This window comes from Mytilus trossulus, chromosome 2 (genome assembly GCF_036588685.1).
Source record: "Mytilus trossulus isolate FHL-02 chromosome 2, PNRI_Mtr1.1.1.hap1, whole genome shotgun sequence".
Classification (NCBI taxonomy): domain Eukaryota; kingdom Metazoa; phylum Mollusca; class Bivalvia; order Mytilida; family Mytilidae; genus Mytilus; species Mytilus trossulus.
In genome coordinates, this window is record NC_086374.1 from 39,149,603 (window position 1) to 39,170,062 (window position 20,460).

A 20,460-nucleotide genomic window follows, 5' to 3' on the forward strand; every position below is an offset into this window, starting at 1 on the left:
GATATTTTCCGAAAACATAGTTTGAAAATTGTATCAATCAATTACCGGAAGTTTGAAACACACATGGTTTCCGGTGCAAGAAAAACAATCTAGAAAATTCTGAAAACATAGCCATCTGAATCTACTTCCATCAGAAGAATAAAAAGAAAATATGTCTGCACAAGGTTCTGTTGCATTTGATGAATATGGCCGTCCTTTCATCATTATACGAGATCAAGGCAGTAAGAAAAGATTGACGGGTTCCGAGGCCCACAAGGTAAACAAATGAAAAAAATGACTGTGCCCCAACTTGCATACAAATTTGACAATTAATGGCCTCACAATACTCAGCAGAATGTAGATCATAAAAATTATGATATCACATGTATCTCTTATGAGTGTGTCCTACATCGCACCGTCTCGTTTTACTAGAGATGTCTAAGTGTCGTTAAATAAGAATAAGAATATTTTATTTCCAATTAAACTAAAGGGCCCTATAAAGAGCTTTCATGACGTTACATACAAGTACATATGATTAGACATAAATTAGAGACATATAATATAAGAAGACAACATTGTTTAGTACTATTAAAAATGGTATAAAAAGCCAGGACAGAATCAGACCATACAATTTAGATCTTTTAAATATACCATTTAAAATCATATACCACTCAAAATATGTATATTTGTGGCTAATTTGTATTCATTATTTTTGAACTTCTCCTTATCTCTAGATTTTTAGATAAATACTTTCCTAAACATTTATACACATTTAGATTTTCTTGTGTAAATAGCCATAACAACTTTGAAAAATTGTCTAACGATTGAAAATTATTACAATTTAGAGATATTTCAGTAAAATAATCATTTCTGTTATCAATATATAGTGGACATTCAGTTACAAAGTGAATCTCATGTCGTTAAATATATGATTTATTTAGTTGGAAATATTCTAAATTCTAATACCCCCCATCATCCTCCAATGGTCAGGAGTCGTAGACGACTGTAATTATTGACCAGGCGTAGGTCTGAGTGAGCCACTCTCCACCCAGGTTTTATATGTACAAGTAAAAAGCTATTATTTACAGTTAAACTATCTACATCAAATGGTGGTTTATGTGGTTGTCCTCAGGGCTGCCGCTGCATGGAGGCTGGCATTGAAGTCGTCCAGAGTGGATGAGTGGTCATCGTTGTTGGTAGCTGGTTCCAATTCTGGATAGTGCAAGGAAAGAAGGATTGTCGGTACACTTCTGTTTTGGTGTAGATCTGCCCCAACCTGTTTGCCCCTCTGGTTCTGGTGTCACTTTTGTTGATGATACTGTTGGCTTCTGGTATGGAAATCATACCATTGATGGCTTTAGTCTTTTAATGATACTCCTAAGCCAAGGTTGGAACAAATAACCATTAAAGAGAAAGTAAATATTAAATCCAAACCTGCACAAGAGCCCATCAAACAAACTTGTTAGGTACAATGTATGAAGACCTTTGACAAATTCCTAACACTAATAGGCAATAAACCTTCTTCTTTGTGTGTTTATCCAGTCAAAATTTCCATTACTCAGATACACTGCGTGTGTCAACCAGTATAGGCCAAGTTAAAAATAATCAAAAACTATCTCGGGTACGAAAACAAATTGGGCAGCTCTTCTTTGTACCATCTTGACTTAGTTCATGTGACACTTTTTGTATGGGTCCTGGTAATTTATGTTTCTAAGAAACTATAAGCAAAAGATCAGCTTTATTTATAATGTGAAGGGAATAATTGTAAGCTTACGGTGTACTTATAGATTATAGTTGAGCATCTCAACAGTGTATATATTTTTCAGAGAACAGTTGACACAATAGTTTACATTGTCATAAAAAAAAAGTTACACTCCATATGTTTGGGCCTTAAAACACTAATAAAGCACTTGTACTGCGTTTTGTAATTGAGAAATTGTAATTCATAACATTTCATAATCAGTTAAATTGGTTTTTTTCAGAGTCACATAATGGCAGCCAAAACAGTTGCTAATGTTATAAAATCCTCACTTGGACCAAAGGGGTTAGATAAAATGATGGTGAACCCTGATGGAGACATAACAATAACAAATGATGGAGCTACCATTTTGAAACAGATGGATGTTGAACATCAGATAGCTAAGTTAATGGTACAACTATCACAGTCACAAGATGATGAAATAGGAGATGGAACCACAGGAGTTGTTGGTAAGTTGTCTATATATCTGGCCAAATCTGTTCTTAGTTTGTCTTTTTGTGACTAGATATTGAATTTATTTATATGTTACACGTGTATTAAATAGGGAGAAAAAATATTCTATCTTGTCAATTTTTTGGGGTATTTTTCTAGTATCTCAAATAAAAGATATACATGTACATTTGATTTATATAAACTATGACTTTCAAGACGAGATCTACATATTAGCCATCATAGCTTAAATCTTAAGCAGATTGTTAATGGAGTTGTTGCCCTTCTAAAGATTAGATTCAAATGTCGACAAACTTTTATATAAACCAAAGTTCACAGCAGATTAAGATCAACAATTATGTCAACGTGACTGAAATTGTTAGTGAACTCTTTTCAGAGTAATTTCTCTTGCGTCATTTTTTTCCAAAACGCAGCTATTGTCAAAAATGCAGGCTAGGACACAGGCTCTTTAGACTTTAGAGCCTTTAGTTTTATCTTTGTATCATAGATAAATGATATGTCGCTACTACACAAGCTTATTCCTACTGCCATTCAGATAAACCTTTAACTGTTAAGTTACCAGAAAATAAACTTCAATAAATTTACTCGACTTTCATAAATATAGTCGTCTAGTTATAAATTACTTTTATGCCTTATACATTACAATTCATTATCATTCATTAGAAATTCTTAATTGTGTTGAAATGAAATGTGCTAAACAAACTTTATATTTTTTAGTACTGGCTGGAGCTTTGTTAGAACATGCAGAAAAGTTACTAGACCGTGGAATACATCCAATCAGAATTTCAGACGGATATGAAATGGCAGCAAAAGTAGCTTGTGCTCATCTTGACACCATTGGTGAAACATTTCAGTTAGACCTGAAGAACAAAGAACCATTAATTCAACTGGCCATGACAACACTTGGCTCAAAAATGTAAAAATTAGTGACTATATATATATATGACTCCAAAGTGCTATGGGACCGCTAAAATATGATGGTCATGCTAATGTGCTATGTTCTTCGCTAATGTGTGATGCTCCACAAGTAAAGTCTGATGGATGGTCCCTGAAAATATAGACGTAAAAAAAATGTAGTTCGATGATGACGTTAACAGTTGTTTATTACAAACTAAAATTGGACATGCAGGAAGATAGATTAGGCATATTTGATTAACAATTTTTACACCATATTTCCACGACTTACGAGTAGTTGATTTAATTTAACCATTCTTTGTCGGCTTAATCACAATGTTTATTTTTTCTAGTGCTGGAAGGACTTGTATCCTACAGTTGACCATTTTACTATATAAATACAAAACAGTATACACATACTCATCCTGCATCTATTTGAAGCAAATGAATACATTCTAATCATGGTTTATGTGACAGCTTACTTTATGATCCCTGCTAAAATGCCGTCGATTTTAATGAAAAATAACTCTCGCATTTAGATTAAAGCTTATACAAATAAATGTTGCATATTCCCACAATGAACGAATTTTGTATTTTTAATTTTCAATGACAAATGTAAGGGAGGTTGTAACATTAGTGTGAATGTCAACTACACCAATTATTTAAATGTTAATTTAGAAACAATCACTTAAGCTTACTGGTAAATTGTAAAGCCTATCACATATTTTATACCTTAGCATAATAGCTTTTGCAAAAAAGATATTTTAAACCATCGCCACCAAACTTTGGACCATCGCACTATAGCGTGATACACCATCATACTTTAGCGAACAATCAACCATCGCACTCAAGTGTGATTCACCATCGTACTTTAGCGAACAAACAACCACCACACTTCAGCGTGATACACCATCGCACTTTAGAGTCCTACATACATGTATATATAGCTAACATTCATGTTATACTGGAAAGAATATTGGAAATTTTCAATCAGACTTATTTAAATAAACAGATACATATATATTTAGGTATACTCAAGTGTGAAAGCAACCCAACAACAAAACCAAGTGAGAGATTTATATTCACCATAAAGATAAAACACACATTGTAAATATTGGACATTGTTTAACCAGCATCTTTTACAAACATGTTATACTATATCTCTCATGATGTCATGTACAGATAACTATTTACAATCATGAGAGAAAACAGATGCCCATAATAGATGGCAACAATTAAATACAGTGTCAGTTGCATTGTATAATGTTATTTTTTCTTGGATGTTCAATCTTTTTACCTGTATAGATATATATAAGAAGATGTGGTATAAGTGCTAATTAGATAACTCTCCATCAATGTCATAATTTGTAAAAGTAAATATTTGTACTCGACTGAAAAGCACCTTCATTTACATCCCAACCCTACATGAATACAATATATATATATTAGCTATGAGTGTCAAAGTATATCTAATGATTTTAATAGGATTGTGAAATTACTATTGCTTAATTTATTTTTTTAGAGTGAACAGATGCCATAGACAGATGGCAGAGATTGCTGTAGATGCTATTTTGTCAGTGGCTGATCTGAAAAGGAAAGATGTTGATTTTGAGTTAATAAAAGTGGAAGGCAAAGTTGGTGGTAAAATGGAAGATACAATGTTGGTAAAAGGTGTGATTGTTGACAAAGACTTCAGCCATCCACAAATGCCCAAGGTAAAGTTCTGACAGTTGTCAACAATACAGGTTTACATTTAGATTCTTTTACAATTAAGGATTCACTTTGATATTTGTTATTTCCACTTTCTGGGAGTATTGCCCAGCCCGGGAAAACCCGGGTTTTCCCACCCGGGAATTCCAGTGCGGGCAATACTTTGCCAACCCTGATCTTGCTAAGGTAGTATTTGCCAGGATATGATTGGCAATTTCATAAAAAAAGGCAGAGGCTAAACCTTAATAAAATTATTTTGGAAAACTATGCTATATTTTTAAATATATCAGCAGTCAACTTTCCTTGAATCACTTACTTTAAAGCATTACAAATGGAGATCCAAGTCTGTATTGTTAAGAACCTTTCAAACATGTTTGCTAAAGAACTGTGTTCAGTAATAAACAATATTTTAATTTGTTCTATGGTGGTGTTACCAACTTATGTATATTGTTCTCTATAATGAACTGTTTTATTGTAGGTTGTGAAGGATGCTAAGATCGCTATCTTAACATGTCCTTTTGAACCACCAAAACCAAAGACCAAACATGGGTTAGAGGTCAAATCTGTGGAGGATTACAGAAAACTTAGACAATATGAAATGGAAAAATTTAACCTCATGATCAAGCAGGTACTTTATATTATTGATATTTTCATGGATTTTCATTTCACATTAATTAGAAATTTGTTCCTCAGCCAAAAATAATAATTTGCTCTTGGGATACAGCTTTAATTACACCTTATTGATATCACTATTAGTTCTAATATAATGTTTTGTCAAATTAAAAAAATGCACATTAAATTAGCTCAATCTTGTTTGTTTGTAATATTAAGTTCTAGTCCCAAAATTTATCCAACAATGGCAACATTTATAAATGTTGAACCTTTACAGCTGATTAATTTAACCCTATTTATCCGTTCCACATGTACAAGTCTAGAGGTGTTCCGAAAACTTAAAAATATTATTTGGCAATTTTGACTTACTCTAGTTCATCTTTTCATGTACTTTGAATGATACATTGTCTATATTTGGTCAGTAAAGCACTGCATGGTATACATGATTGTGAAATTATCATGGTTCATTGATCAACATTAATGTGCAGTATTGTTAGGAATATGATTGAACGATTCCTCTTCTGGTGAAATATTGTTGTAAACTAAGCTAATATTGATAAGTTTGTGAAGTATTTATCTTTCTTTTAAAAAATTTGGCTTGTTATCAAAGTAATGAATTTTTGTCAGGATAAAATGTAAATGAAAAAAATAACACCGGAATTTAAAAGTTCTCTTAATTTTTTACAGGTTAAAGATGCTGGTTCAAACTTGGTAATATGTCAGTGGGGATTTGATGATGAAGCTAATCATTTACTATTACAAAAAGAATTGCCTGCTGTTAGATGGGTAGGAGGACCAGAAATAGAGGTAAAAATTCTCCCACTAATGTATCTTTATTCAACATTATATACAAATGTTGAATATTGAGTTGATGGAAGAAATTGGTCTTTTTTTATAACTTGGAATTTGCTCTTTATATTAATACAACTATTGGATAGATTTTAACTTGGAAGTAACAGACAGGAATAATAACAATAGGTTGTTAGTTATAACCAGCAGAGTTCTGTAACTAAAGTCAAAGAATTTATCTGTGACAAGACCTTTTTGGTTGCTAACAGTGTTACTACAGTTGTAAAATGGCATCTGGAATTTTTTATCAGTCTCTTGATTTGTAAGAGTCACAATTTCTACCATTAGAAAAAGAATGTATGTATACAACTTGAATATTGGGATGCGAATGTCAATAACTACAACAGTCTATCATGAAAAATTATGCTTGTATGCCCCCACCATAGCAGAAACAAAATTAATCTTCATATGCAGCAATTTAAAAAAAAATGTTTGAACACATATCTTTTGTCCTTTGGCTCTGTGAAGGTGTCAGATCTTTAATCTGTTCATATTTTTGGCAACTATACAGAATATTTTATCCCACTAATTAATATTTTAAATGTTCTACTCCTCTGCTGTACAGATTTACATTGTATAATTAGACATTTCAAGTATATTTGTTAAGATCTGTTAACTAGCTCCATGGTCATAAGGTGTTTTGAAATTAACATAGGTCTTCTATTTAGAAATTTCAAAATGTCTTGATTTGAGATGGACATTGTGTGTGGATTCCTCTCATTTTAAAGGCAAGATACCACAAAACTATTCAAAATGATCTTTTTGTTAGATATCTATAAAACTATGTTTAAACAAAAATTTGACATCTGCAATAACAAGAAGTTAACTTATTTTATATTTTTATTGGACAGTTAATAGCAATTGCTACAGGTGGAAGAATTGTTCCCAGATTTGAAGAATTAACAAAAGAAAAATTAGGGAAAGCCGGAATAGTTAAAGAATTACAATTTGGTACCACTAAAGACAGAATGTTGGTGATTGAAGAATGTCAGAACTCTAGAGCTGTTACTATATTTATTAGGGGAGGTAACAAGATGGTACGTATTTAAATATATTTGATACACAAACATAATACATCTAAAGGATAACAGGATTTTTATGGTAACAGAACTATTCAAAAGAACGCAACTACACTTGAACCACACCAAGTATATCTTTTTTTTAAATGTGGAAAACTTACTTTCCATTTTGAATGAGCGTACAAAGAATTGCATGAGAATCCCTTGCTTATTGAATTAAGATTCTAGTTATATGTATCCTCTTATTTCATTTGAATTGAAATGTATATTGCTGCTTAATATCAAATCAATATCTTAATAACATTGTAGTAGATCAACCTAATAATCCAATATGCCAATTTGCATACATATTTTAGAAATAAAATTTTTTATTTGATAAGCCTGTATGGTTGTTTCAGGTATTTGTAAGTGAAAAAAATGTCTTTTTTTATGGCCCTTCAAGGAAGTTGTCGGTGCCATATAGTTTTACCTTGTCCGTTATTCTGTATGAACGCCTTCAGATATTGGACTGATTTTTGGTATCTGAGTTATCCAGGATGAGTTACAGATCAAGTTTAAGTTATGTTCCACTCCACTGATTTTTGTCAAAATTAAGGGTTTACGACTTTGAAAATAGTTCAAAATCATGATTATTCAGACTTTTTTCTATACGCCTTCAAATTTTTAGTTGATTTTTGAATTGCGAGACCACCATCATGTTTGTGTCCACATGTGTTGTGAAATTGCAGTTTTTCATTTTTTGAGAGGGGCCATTCGTGTCCTTTTAGCAGAAATAATTTGAATAAAAGAAATGATTCAAGAATACTTCAATATCATTAAAACAAGAAAACTTTTAAACAGTAAAGAAGGAAAAGGTTGCCAATGAGACAACTCTCCATCCAAGTAACAATTTATAAAAGTTAACCATTATAGGTTAAGGTATGGCCTTCAACACAAGAGCCTTGGCTCAAACAAAACAGCAAGCTACAAAGGGCCCCAAAAATTACATAGCAGGGGGGAATAATATAAATAGCAGGCATGGATGAGTAAAATATGTATAAATGTATAATTATATTTCAGATTGTAGAGGAAGGAAAAAGAAGTATACACGATGCATTATGTGTTATTCGCAACTTGGTTAGAGATAACAGAATTGTATTTGGTGGAGGTGCTCCCGAAATCTCATGCTCTGTAGCTGTAGCTAAAGCAGCAGATAAGGTAAACTATAGGGAGGTGTGCAGGGAGCATCCATGTACATGAAAATTAATTTTAGACAATTTCAATTGGAGGTGCTCCTGAATCTCATGTTCTCTAGCTGTATCTAAGCAGCAGATATTTAAGGTAAACCATAGTATGGTGTGAAGGGAGCATTCATGTACAATGAATTTAATAATTATACCTTACATATATTACAAACAATTCCATTTGGTAATATGTTATCACGTGACATGGAATTATTCAGTGATTTTCTTTTAATTTCAAGGAAGGAAGAATAACCCTTAAAATTTTCATGTGAATAACTCTTTTGGGTTTCTTTATTTGTACACATGTTTCTTCATGAAAATGATGTCACAGATGTAAATAAACAAAATGGTAGCATTCATGTTACACTGGAAGCCCATCAAGACGATAAGATACGGCTTTGGACATGAATATAGTGACACTGCAGCAGCAGAATAAATTTCTTAGAAACCATCCTTTTCAGGGCCATCACTATATCACAAAAAGATGTTACCTTTGTTGTACATTTGATAAATTCTAAAACACAAATGTACTTTCAGTTTCAAACATCATCTTGTGTTTGTTACTAAAGAATATTGTAAGTGTTTAAAAAGCCCTTCCACTGTTAGTCTGGTATAATAAAACAATGGCCCCTTAGATTGGATGAATATCCATAATTGTCAACCCTTAAAAGTTATTTCAAAGAGAGTGCAGACCTTCTCAGGTTGACAATTATGGATATTCACCTTTTCAACAGGCCCTAATTGTATATTGTTAGCTAATTATAATTGGAAGTGCTCCAGAAATCTCATTTTATCCTAACTGTTTCTAAGTAGCTGATAAAGTGTGAAAGGAGCACCTGTTTACAAGTCATTTAAGACACTATTTATATTACCTTTATAACTTATGAACCATGGTCATATGCTCACCATGCAGAGTTCGTGAAAAGTGGCAGTCCTCAGGGTTTTACCACTAAAATTTTACTCAGTTTTAGTATTTTTCAATAAAATTTATAGTGAGTACCAGCAGATTTTCTTCAAGGGCCATAAGGAAAAAAAGATTTTGCAAACTCTGCCCATGTCGCACAAAATTTGTTGACAACTATCTCCTTGCAGAAATTATTTTGCATGTGTATGCAATTTTTCATGGATTTGCTTGAGATGCAGATTTTAATAATTGTAACAATTTTAGTAAATGTAAGAAAAGCTATTTTGATTTAAACTTTATTTTTTACAAGTCCATTTGTACTTTTGGTTGAAAAGTTGATGACAGTAGGTTAGTTTTACTTGTTCTGTCTTGCCTTGTGTTTATGAGTACTTTTGTTTTTAGTTTGATTTGAAATATTTGTTATATAACATCTGTTTAATCATTGGTTATGATATTACAGATATCTACATTAGAACAGTATGCCATGAGATCATTTGCTGAATCTTTAGAAAGTATACCATTAGCTTTAGCAGAAAATAGTGGACAGTCTCCAATATATACATTAGCAGAAATTAAATCAAGACAAATAAAGGAAAACAATCCACGTCTAGGAATTGATTGTCTCTCCAAAGGAAGCAATGGTATGTAGCTGTCATTATATTCCCATTATTAAAAAGGGGTATACTGTCCTTTACTGTCTGTCCGTCCATCTGTCAAATGAATATTTTCATCGCACCTTTTTTTAAGGAACTGCATAATTTGGTTTCAGGGTTTATATGAGTCGCCTACACCATGTGATGCATTTTTAGATTTTAACCCCGGCCACGCTAAATATATACGGTAAACAGGAAATTTTTGAGAATTAAATGATTTAATTTTCAACAACTTCCTGTTTACCTTATATTTTTAGCGGGTCTGGGGTCTCATTAGTGAGCAGTAGCTCACAGATTCACTTGTTGATCTATTCCAAATCTATATTATGTAAAGGTAGCAATGGTTTGTAGCTATCAACTTATCTGTACATTGTTTATAATGTAATGAACAGTCTGTCGCTGTGCATAAGTGTGATTAGTATGATTGTTAACTGTTGGTGTAGTAATTCATTGGTCTATTTCATTTTTAATGTCCAGTTGCAAATACTTGATGCATGTGGTGGAAGAGAGAAAATTTACCATTGTTTAAAAATGTATATCTCAACTGAAATGAAGGTTCACAAATATAGACTGTCACAGATGAAATTATTCACTAAAAAAATAAATATAAATATTATACACTAAAAACAACAATTTAAGGTGTGGTACAAGGTTCCCACTGTGGGAAACCTTTACAAATATTATTCTGTATAGTGAGAAGTAACACATACTACTTTGTTAAAATTGAAGGGAAAAACTCTGACCAGCAATGATAGAAAAAGGGTTGTCCCACCTCCTAGCAAAAGATTTATTGTGAATACTCAAAAAGGGTAAACATCATCTCCTAACTAATGATACAAAATCATTTACAAATGTATGAAAATGTTCCATGTTAAAACCTTTACCAACTATTAGAAAGTGTTGAAAATAAAAGAAGATTATTTACAACAGTGTTTTGTCACAGGGATGAACATTAATTAATCGTGATGAAGTTCTACATATATTTTTCATAACTTTATCTGTATAGTAAGTTGTAGTGGCTCAATCTGAATACTATTTTATAGATATGAAAGATCAACATGTTATAGAAACATTATCATCGAAGAGAGCACAGATATTGTTAGCTGTACAATTAACTAAAATGATTCTAAAAATAGATGACGTTAGAGGCGGAGATCAAGGCTATATGTAAAGAACAAGGTAACTATAAACTAACAATGATGAACTTACTGTTTATATATGAAATCGAACATTGTTTTGGAGAAGAGTTTTTGATGCAGAGCCGATGATTTTCAAGCAATGTCATTTGTCTTCTTGTAGCAAATTATTGCTTTAATATGACAGTTTTTAATGGTTTTAAGTGTGCCTATTATCTTGCAAACAACAATGAATGGAGAAAACATTAAAAAAGGAAATGTGATCAGATAGACATATTAAGGGCTGTTCCAGAAAATAATATGTCCCCAACCACAACCCAAAGAAATAAAAGTATTTAAAACAACACTGCCTTTGCATTTTGGTATTTCAAATACAACCACCAGTTGTGTATTGTAGTCTATTATATCTAAGTGGTGGCCATTGTCAAAAATGCAAATATATCAGGTGGGCAACAACTCTTTATGGCCTCTCAGTTGTGTTCCATATATCGTACATTTAATATGTTTTAATTATTTTATGAAATTTTTATTTTGCAGGGTATTTTAATGAAAATTGAACTGCAAAAAAATGGTGAAGACTTCTTAATACTGATATTAGTATGAGTCCTGGTGTTTAATTTTGTCATAATAAAAACTAGAAGTGAACAGTTTATAAATCACGTGGTAGTAATGAACAAAATCTCAAGTTTGAATCGGATTCAGGAACCTTTTGGTAATACTTCATTGTTCGAAGTACAACATTAAACCATTCAAACAATGTCTTCTTGTATAGTAATTTTTATGATGTATAATAAATAACAAATCATAACAATTTCAAAGCGAAATGTATTATTTAAGAACATTATGCATACGTTCTACCACTAACTATCAGATTTGTAATTATCAACACCATCAAGGGATGAAAACTATGATATAAGTATTGTGTTCTGTCATTAACCTTCCTATTTATTAAATCATTATATATTTACTTTGCCATTTGTATTTGAAGTCTTTATGTTTTTCTAAGCTTGATTAAAAGTAATTTCAACAATTTCAGTGCATGGAAGATTATAGCTTACAGATGCATTTTTTCATCATTTTTTTTTTTCAAAATTTAATGCATTTCATTCCCATTTCACAAAATGTAGTTCTTGAAATTCATAGTTGATTGATCATTTTGATAATTTAGAGAAAAAAAAATCTGTATACTTAAAATCTACAGTGCATCTGCAAACTTCAGTGAAACATGAATCCTTTTTTGTCTGTGATGAGTGAGTGCTATTTGTATTGTTTTGTATGATACTGCATCTATTAAAGATCAAATTTTTTACTAAACTTGTTTTTTAATTTATATAATCTTGTCTGTTAATCAGTTATACATAATTTATAAAGGTTGTGATTATGTTCCTTGCCATGTTGAACCAGACTTGAAAATCAATATTTGCTGCTTCTCTGCGGATCAGGAGGCATATGCATGATATGAGAGTAAGAGCAAAAGCCTGTCAGTCTTAGAAGAATAACAACATGTCTGATATTGTGACAAGTCCACCTTCTGACTTTTGTTGTGAAGTAGCTGGTTAAAAACCCAAATAAATAATGCCAGTTTGTACAAAGCAGCTTCATATTCATATCAAAACATGTTCTCCTGAATATGCATTTTAATTGCCACTGAACATTTAGCAGTACCATCATCTATTGGGAATATTTCATATTTTGATCATGATTTGGAACCACTAAACAGAATAAAACAAAAATACTAGGATTTTCTGTCTTCAACAAACTGTGACTTTAAACCTGTTCTATTGTCTGATATGGCATGACTTTAATTACTGTTAAATCTATCAGTTTTTGTAACTTTTGATACACATAGATTTATTGAACTTCCTTGAGTAAAAGCTGTTACTTAAGCTGCTGTACAGAAATAGCTGACATTGAAACCATACAGGATTCTACTTTGATTTTATTTACAAGAAAAGATTAATTAAAACTTTATATGCAAGAAGGATTGAACCAAAGACTTTGGTATTATTTTTTTGTCTTGCCTGCAATGAGTTCAATTATGAGACATAGATATAACAATCCAGCATCTACTACAGGCATAAACTATTTGTATAATACTTCTAAAGTTGAGAACTGGATGCTTAATACCTTGTTTGCAAGAAATTATGTGACAAAGTTTCTGTGCATTGCTTAAAAAAAAATGACGTGAATTTTTCACTTATACGAGTAATAGGAAGACTATATTTGGTATTTGGTTTCCTGAAATTGCAACATCTATATCAGTCAGACAGGGTTCACCTGATGCGACCTCATTTCATGGATCAGTGATCTAGGATAAAGTTGCATGCTAAGGTCCATTTTTCAGATAATAAATGCAGTAGACCAACAATGTAGTGTCTGGTATGATTGTTAGCAATACATGTTAGTCTGGCCGGTTTCATCTTACTTGACTACATATTTATGGTTCATTGGTCAATATTAATTTCTGTAGTTTGTTCGTATTTTTTACTATAACTACAAGAAATAGATCCAACTATATTTGAAGTATGGAATGATGGCATTACATGTTCGACTTGCAAGGTCCACATTGTCATAGTTCTATGGTCATTATTTAATTTTCCTGATATAAGTCTGTTTCCAAGAAATTATAAGCACTATGTCAACTATATTCTATGCATGGAATGCCTTTTAAAGATGTAATGAATGATGTTTTTATCACCTTACCTTCACCTAATTTTCATGGTTCATTGGTAAATGCATTTCCGTGGTTTGGTTTGTTTCTTTGATACTATGAGCAAAAGACCAACTTTGGTGTTCGGAATGATTGCAAGATGTAATGTCCGTCAGGGATTATCAGACCTTGACCTTATTGTCATTCAACAATGATAATTTTCAGTACATGTGAAACTTTGGTAAAACCTTTATTTCTAAGATTGTCAATATTAAAAACAATCATGGTTAGTATAACAAGAGATATTTTTCATCATGTGCACTCTTGTTGGTGAAGATGTGAAGAACATGTGTCATGTATGTAGCATAGACTAAGTCTGCTCAGAGTCCTACAAATATGTGATTCGTGTCCAAGTTTGGTTTTAATTGGCCATTTAGTTTCAGAGGATACATTTTTGTAAAAATTATTGGACGACAAATGCCAGGTGAGCTCATAAAACGCTGATAACCGGTAAATAGTAATCTTTCAAGCAAAAAAAATCACCTAAATAAATGTGTATAAAGTTACCATAGAAAAACATAACTATATTCATTCATTTATTCATCATACAATAATATAGACTTCAATACAACTTGAAAAGCATATTAAAACGGATGGTTTTGTGAAATAAATACATTGTTATAGTATGAGTGGCATGAAAAACTGTATTCTAAGTTCATTAACTGATATATAATATATATAAATTCATAAGTTTGACATGGAGAATATAAATTTCTTTTTTGCAAATTTAACACACCAACTTTATATGTTAAAATAGTAAAGTTAATCACAAATGTCTAATAAATACAACAGAAAGACAACCATATACCATAAGATGTTGTTTTCAATCATATGAAGTCAAAAATTCAGAGAAACCTCTGTCTTAACATTTTACAGTTCATACAGGTCAACGAGAAAATATGAATACAATTATGGTGCTAACATCACCCTGCTCACTCACTCCTTAAGTTTCATATCACAGCTTCGAGACATGATCAGAAATAGCATGATAAACAGATTATCAGGTTTTCTGAGTAAAGATATTGTATATTGTATGTATGAGCAGAACTTTAAAGTGATGTCACAATTTAGGAGAATACGTTTTGTAAAATGTCTTTAAAAGTTGAATAAGACCAAAAATAGCATGATAAATAGATTATTAGGTTTTCTGAGAAAAGATATTGTAAAATATAAGTTTTTTTTATAGTTCCCTACCCTTACTCCCAAAAGGGTTCACATTGTGTATTATACAACATTAATGATATGATTATTAGTATTGCTATCACACGGAGTAAGAAGAATTTGTAACATGAAGTAGTGGTATGTCAACAAAATTATCATAACAAAACAAAATTTATCCATTACCTGATGACAATTTTTACTTTGCTCTATATTAAATTTGCAAGCACAACAGATGAGTAGATGTCTAATGAATTATGTGAAACATGACTTCGTAGGATTCTTAAAAAAATCATCCCCCACATTGATGAATCATCTTAAAGTGATCTGTGTATGGTAAACATATGTGTGCAGATACTATTTATAGAACAACCAAGCAATAGTTAAAGTCACTAAAGAGAATGCCAAGCTAGTATTGTGGAATTATGGACAAAAATGTAAAAATATGTGCCTGTGAAATTTTGTTAATCAATAAACCAACTGCATAATTATTCCAAACACAAAAAAGTTCCTATATTTCTACATATACATTGTCAAACAACAATCATATGGCACTAATTAAAAAAAAACAAAAGAAAATATGATAATATATCTGTCTAAGCACTTGCATAGGTTTGTCAATTATCTCTCCTTGCAACCTTTAAACAAAAGATTTTTAACAGTGGGTTGGTTATCTAGATGCAGATGTTTAAAAAATAATCTTTAAATTTCTATGCATGGTTGTTGTTCAAAGTTTCTTTTGACTAAAACACTCACCATTTTATCTGCTTTACATGAGAGTATTACAAGGTATGTTACATACTGTAAGACTCGACAAGATTCAAGTTTTGATGATATGTTTTTTTATTAGACACAGTTTTTCTCTTAAAAGAAAATAAAATATCCTAAAAATGTTTATAAAAGCTGTATACAATATTCTGTACACATATGTTATCAGAACTGACTCTATTGTCGGGTTGTTGTCGCTTTGACACATTCCCATTTCCTTTCTCAATTCTATTGCATAAAAAATGTAATTTATTAATAAAACATACCTTATAAAAGCTTATTTAAATCCTATATGTATAGAATATTATGTTCATTACAGTTACCAAACTAACCAAAGTAGATATATTTTTTTTCAATTTATAATACATAAACAATAACAATATCATATCTCTTCCATTAATACTTAAACACTTGTATTATGCTATCTTCATTCAAATTTATATACAATGACTAACACAGATAAAATATTAAAAGTTCCAATATATAATTATAACTCTTCTTTTAAAATCACTTTAAAACTTTTTTTCAATCACTGAATACATAATTGATAGACAGTGTAAAAAAATTAATGATACATCTTGTATTACCAAGGCAAATATAATTAAGTGAAAAAAAACTTCAAAACAGATTGTCTTACTATAATACGGCCATTTTCTGTCATGTTGGTGCTTTATCAATCATTAAAATTTTTAATCATGTCTATTACAGATTCCACTAATATAACAATTTTACCAAACCAGCTAAAAAAAATCACTGCATTAATTTTGTATCGTCTTAAACAAGGATTTTGGTTGTTATTCTTACTACATAAATCCTTGTTTTACCAAGAAATTAAATATAAATAACAAAGCACAATAAAACGTTGGTCAGTGCTTTCATACTAACAAGCTCTGTATTGTCTTTTTTTCTTGGTTAAAATTGTGTAAGTATTTACACAAAATAAAACATTGTATAAGTATTTACACAAAATAAAACATTGTATAATTATTTACACAAAATAAAACATTGTATAAGTATTTACACAGTACAGCCAGCATACAGAATTGTTTTAAACATATTTATTTGGTACCATTACATTATATTATTTTGATTGATATCAATAACCTATTGTGTGAATTTACTGTAAATAAGGGTAAATGTTAATCATTCTTTGTTTGTATCTTCGTGGTCTTGATGTCAGGGTTTTTGAAAAAAAATTGGACCTTTTTCTGTATTCTTTATTTTTTTTGCCTTATATTTTTTATTATCTATATTTTATTTACCCAGTATTCTCACTATTTCTGTTCATTTATCCATATTTCTCTATTATAGTACTTTGCCAAAAATAATCTATTCTGTGAACCAGAATTTCAGACCTCATAAAAATCTAGGGTTAAACAAAAGTCATCTGACAGTAGCAAATTTTGGGAATGTACAATTATTATAATTCATCTCAGCACCACATTTCACCACAAGATATTCCAAATCTATGTCTCAAAATTTCATCACCAAGAGTCGACCTGGGATGATGGGAAACACATTTTTAACTAGGCATCTTAAATAAATTCGAAAAATGTGAATGACTGAACAATGCCATATTAAATAAAGATGGTTATTGATATTTTGTTGGTTACATTTTACAACAAGAGGAACTGATATCACATTGATTCAACAAACAATAATATATAAGTTTTCAAAGACTCAATATTCTGAAAGCATGCATTAATTGATGTATTTTTCTTGTTACTGGGTGTATTCTTGCACCATAATCCAATTTTGTTTATTGTTTTAATAACACAGACATCATTTATGTTAATTATTAGCCATCATACTAGGCAATATTTCCATGAGACTCATGTCATTCAAGTTATCAGCATTATAATCCAGACTAATGAATGCATCCAGCATGTCATCTTCACTTGCTTCAGCTATTGCACCAAGATCCATTAAACTAAAAAGAAACAATTGTGTGATCAATAAAGCTCTCCAATACATTCTATGTAATATCTGGGAACAGTATATCTAATATATAGATATAAGAAGATGTGGTATCAATGAGTACCAATGAGACAATTCTCCATCCAAGTCACAATTTTTAAAAAGTAAACCACTATACTCCTGGTAGTATGTACAGTATTTTTTAGTTTGTTGGTTAATTTTTTTTGTTCTCCATGATCAATTACACAAATATGTAACATCATTTTTTGTCATCTTCACTCAATTAAATAACGGAATTTCAATTTCATAGGATTATTTGAATACAACATTTTCTGAATTCTTAATACTTAAACTTGCATCATTGTCCATTCTTAAACAAATTCCAATAATAAAAACACACAAAAATATCTGTTTAAGGCAGTTTAAAATGTCAGACAATAGCTTACTTTATTTTGATTAAAAAGTAAAGTTATGGTTCCTATAAACATTTGCCTAAAATAAGGGAGATAATTTGCTCCTTCCAATTTAAAAGTAGGTCTTAAATGTAATTTCTGGTGTCCAACAATAGCTTACTTTAAACTGATTCCAAAAATATACATTTTCTATACACTTTTGCATAAAATAAGGGAACAACATTATTCACAACAACCTGAGAATAAAATAAGTAATTTGGTGAAATAATTTTGTTGTAAACTTTCACGGTTGTGAAGAAGTAATACATGTACCTACAAGAAGAGCAGTGTTATGGGTGTTTTTTATTCATTGTCTTGAACATAATTTTGAAATGGTTTATTTCAATTAAGTTATTTCATGGGTGTTTTTTATTCATTGTCTTGAACATAATTTTGAAATGGTTTATTTCAATTAAGTTATTTCACATTTGTCATTTTGATTTTCTTTTATAGCGGACTATGCAGCATAAGTTTTGCTTATTGTTGAAGACTGTAGTTACCCAGATTTTTTAACTTTTACGTTTTTTAGTCCGCAAAATACGGTATATCATTTGGTCTCTGGTGGTGATATATATGACTTACTTATTAGTAGGGATGTCAAAAGATCTGAAATTCAATACTCAGATACTCTGTCAAAATACTTGAGTACTCGTGAGTACTCGAATGAATCTTAAACGTCTATTGAAAAGTTTTTAGATTTTAGGTGGGATGCAGTGTTTTTTTTATTACCTTTCATAAACATAAGACAAATGCACTACAAATGTAGCTTACTCCTCAGGAGTCGGTTCCCGAAAAAACTTACGACTAAGATTTGTCTTAAGTATACTCAATTGTTCATGACTTACGATCAATCTTAATCGTAAGGTTTTTTGTGAAACCAACCCCTGGTTATTGTGCTAATTAAACAAGGAATTACCGACCAATGTTTCTAAAAATAACCTATCTCAATAGTAATTATTGTACGTGTTCATGAACCAAATTCCAATAAAATAAAAAAATGTTTGCAAATAAAGTCTGACAACGTAGACAACAATATGTTTCATCTGTTCCTGTGGAGTTGGTATATTTTATGATAAGACTTGTCCATTAATTTGTCACGACAATATTGGATTTCAAATAACTAATGCTTTTTCGTGCTGCTCAGTCTGACTTATTCTGTTTTTTTTTTCCATTCTTATTTTGCACCCTTTTTTGTCTAATTTTCTTTTTTTTAGCCATATTGTTGTCAGTTTATTTTCAGGTGTTGGGTTTGACTGTTGCTTTCCTACTTTTGACTATCTTTCAAATGTAAATTAAACAACTATAGTTTAAGTTTCAAGGAAAGAGTAACTAAATTAATATAAATGTACATCTCATACAAATCACGTTGACAAATAAGACTTGATTAACAAACAAAGGGTAAGTTTCATGGCTTGTGATGAGTTAATTATTAATCCATGAAAGTGCTAGTGTTGATCTGTGTACAAACACCATTAAAATTGTCTCTTATATTATCAGTTCATAGGGTTCACTTCTTGTTTAGAGATATGAGCTGGTCAATAATTTCAGACAAAGGACTGTTTAACTTTCTGTTTTTTGTTACAAAGTAGTGCACATGAAAACATTCCATCGGAAGGAAAAGACGATGCTGGTGCTACTATAACAAATAGTAGCCTCAGGATAAACATATATATGTTCTGAATTTATTTTATTTAGTATTACGACCGGGATATTTCAACTGAACTGAAGTGAGTGGAAATGTGAAGAGAAAGTATCTCAAGATATATAACAGGCAAACGAGTATCTGAGTACTAAAACTGTACTTGAGTACTCACCCTTTCGATCCAGAACCTAATGAAATATTGGTTATATTAGATGCTGGCAATGAGATGATTGACTAAATATTGACTTTGTTTCTTATTTAGTATAAGTACCGGTAACACAAGCTTTTGGTGTATGACTTACTTGTTATTGGTACTGGTTACATTTGATCCTGGTGTTGAGATAGGTTGACTGTATATACTGGCTGGAGAGTCTGGACCATTGTAAATGGCTTGAGGTGTTGAAGGGTTATCATAGTTCATAGGTGCAGCACCACTGAAAATAAATAATTTAATTTAGCAGAAGTAATAAACTGATTTTGATTTTTATTGGCATTATGTTTTCTGGTCTGTGTGTTCGTTAGCCTTTCCGTTCATTCATTCGTCCGTTCGTTCGTTCATTCATTTGTACGTCCATCTCTCTCACTTGAAGTTTTTGGGCGAGGAAAAAATTAATTCACACTGAAA

At 31.0% G+C, this 20,460-nt stretch overlaps 2 protein-coding genes across 4 annotated transcripts in view; one reads left to right on the forward strand and one right to left on the reverse strand.

Annotated features, from left to right (window-relative positions):
- The first annotated feature begins 26 nt into the window (after positions 1-26).
- Positions 27-12,502, forward strand: LOC134707177 (T-complex protein 1 subunit epsilon-like). The gene is made up of 11 exons (XM_063566735.1): positions 27-256; positions 1,962-2,187; positions 2,906-3,104; positions 4,605-4,797; positions 5,271-5,420; positions 6,092-6,211; positions 7,105-7,290; positions 8,332-8,469; positions 9,860-10,040; positions 11,096-11,231; positions 11,726-12,502. The coding sequence occupies exons 1-10, from the start codon at positions 152-154 to the stop codon at positions 11,221-11,223; spliced, it is 1,626 nt and encodes a 541-aa protein (XP_063422805.1). The 5' UTR covers positions 27-151; the 3' UTR covers positions 11,224-11,231; positions 11,726-12,502.
- Positions 12,503-14,421: 1,919 nt separating this feature from the next.
- The window catches only part of LOC134707179 (signal transducer and activator of transcription 5B-like), a 56,648-nt gene continuing 50,609 nt past the window's right edge, over positions 14,422-20,460 (reverse strand). For all 3 annotated transcript variants that reach the window (XM_063566740.1, XM_063566738.1, XM_063566739.1), the window contains exons 21-22: positions 20,138-20,269; positions 14,422-17,754 (exon numbers count right to left, since the gene is read on the reverse strand). In XM_063566740.1, coding sequence (XP_063422810.1) covers positions 17,616-17,754; positions 20,138-20,269 — 271 coding nt within the window. In that variant the 3' untranslated portion in view covers positions 14,422-17,615. The remainder of the gene's footprint in view (positions 17,755-20,137; positions 20,270-20,460) is intronic.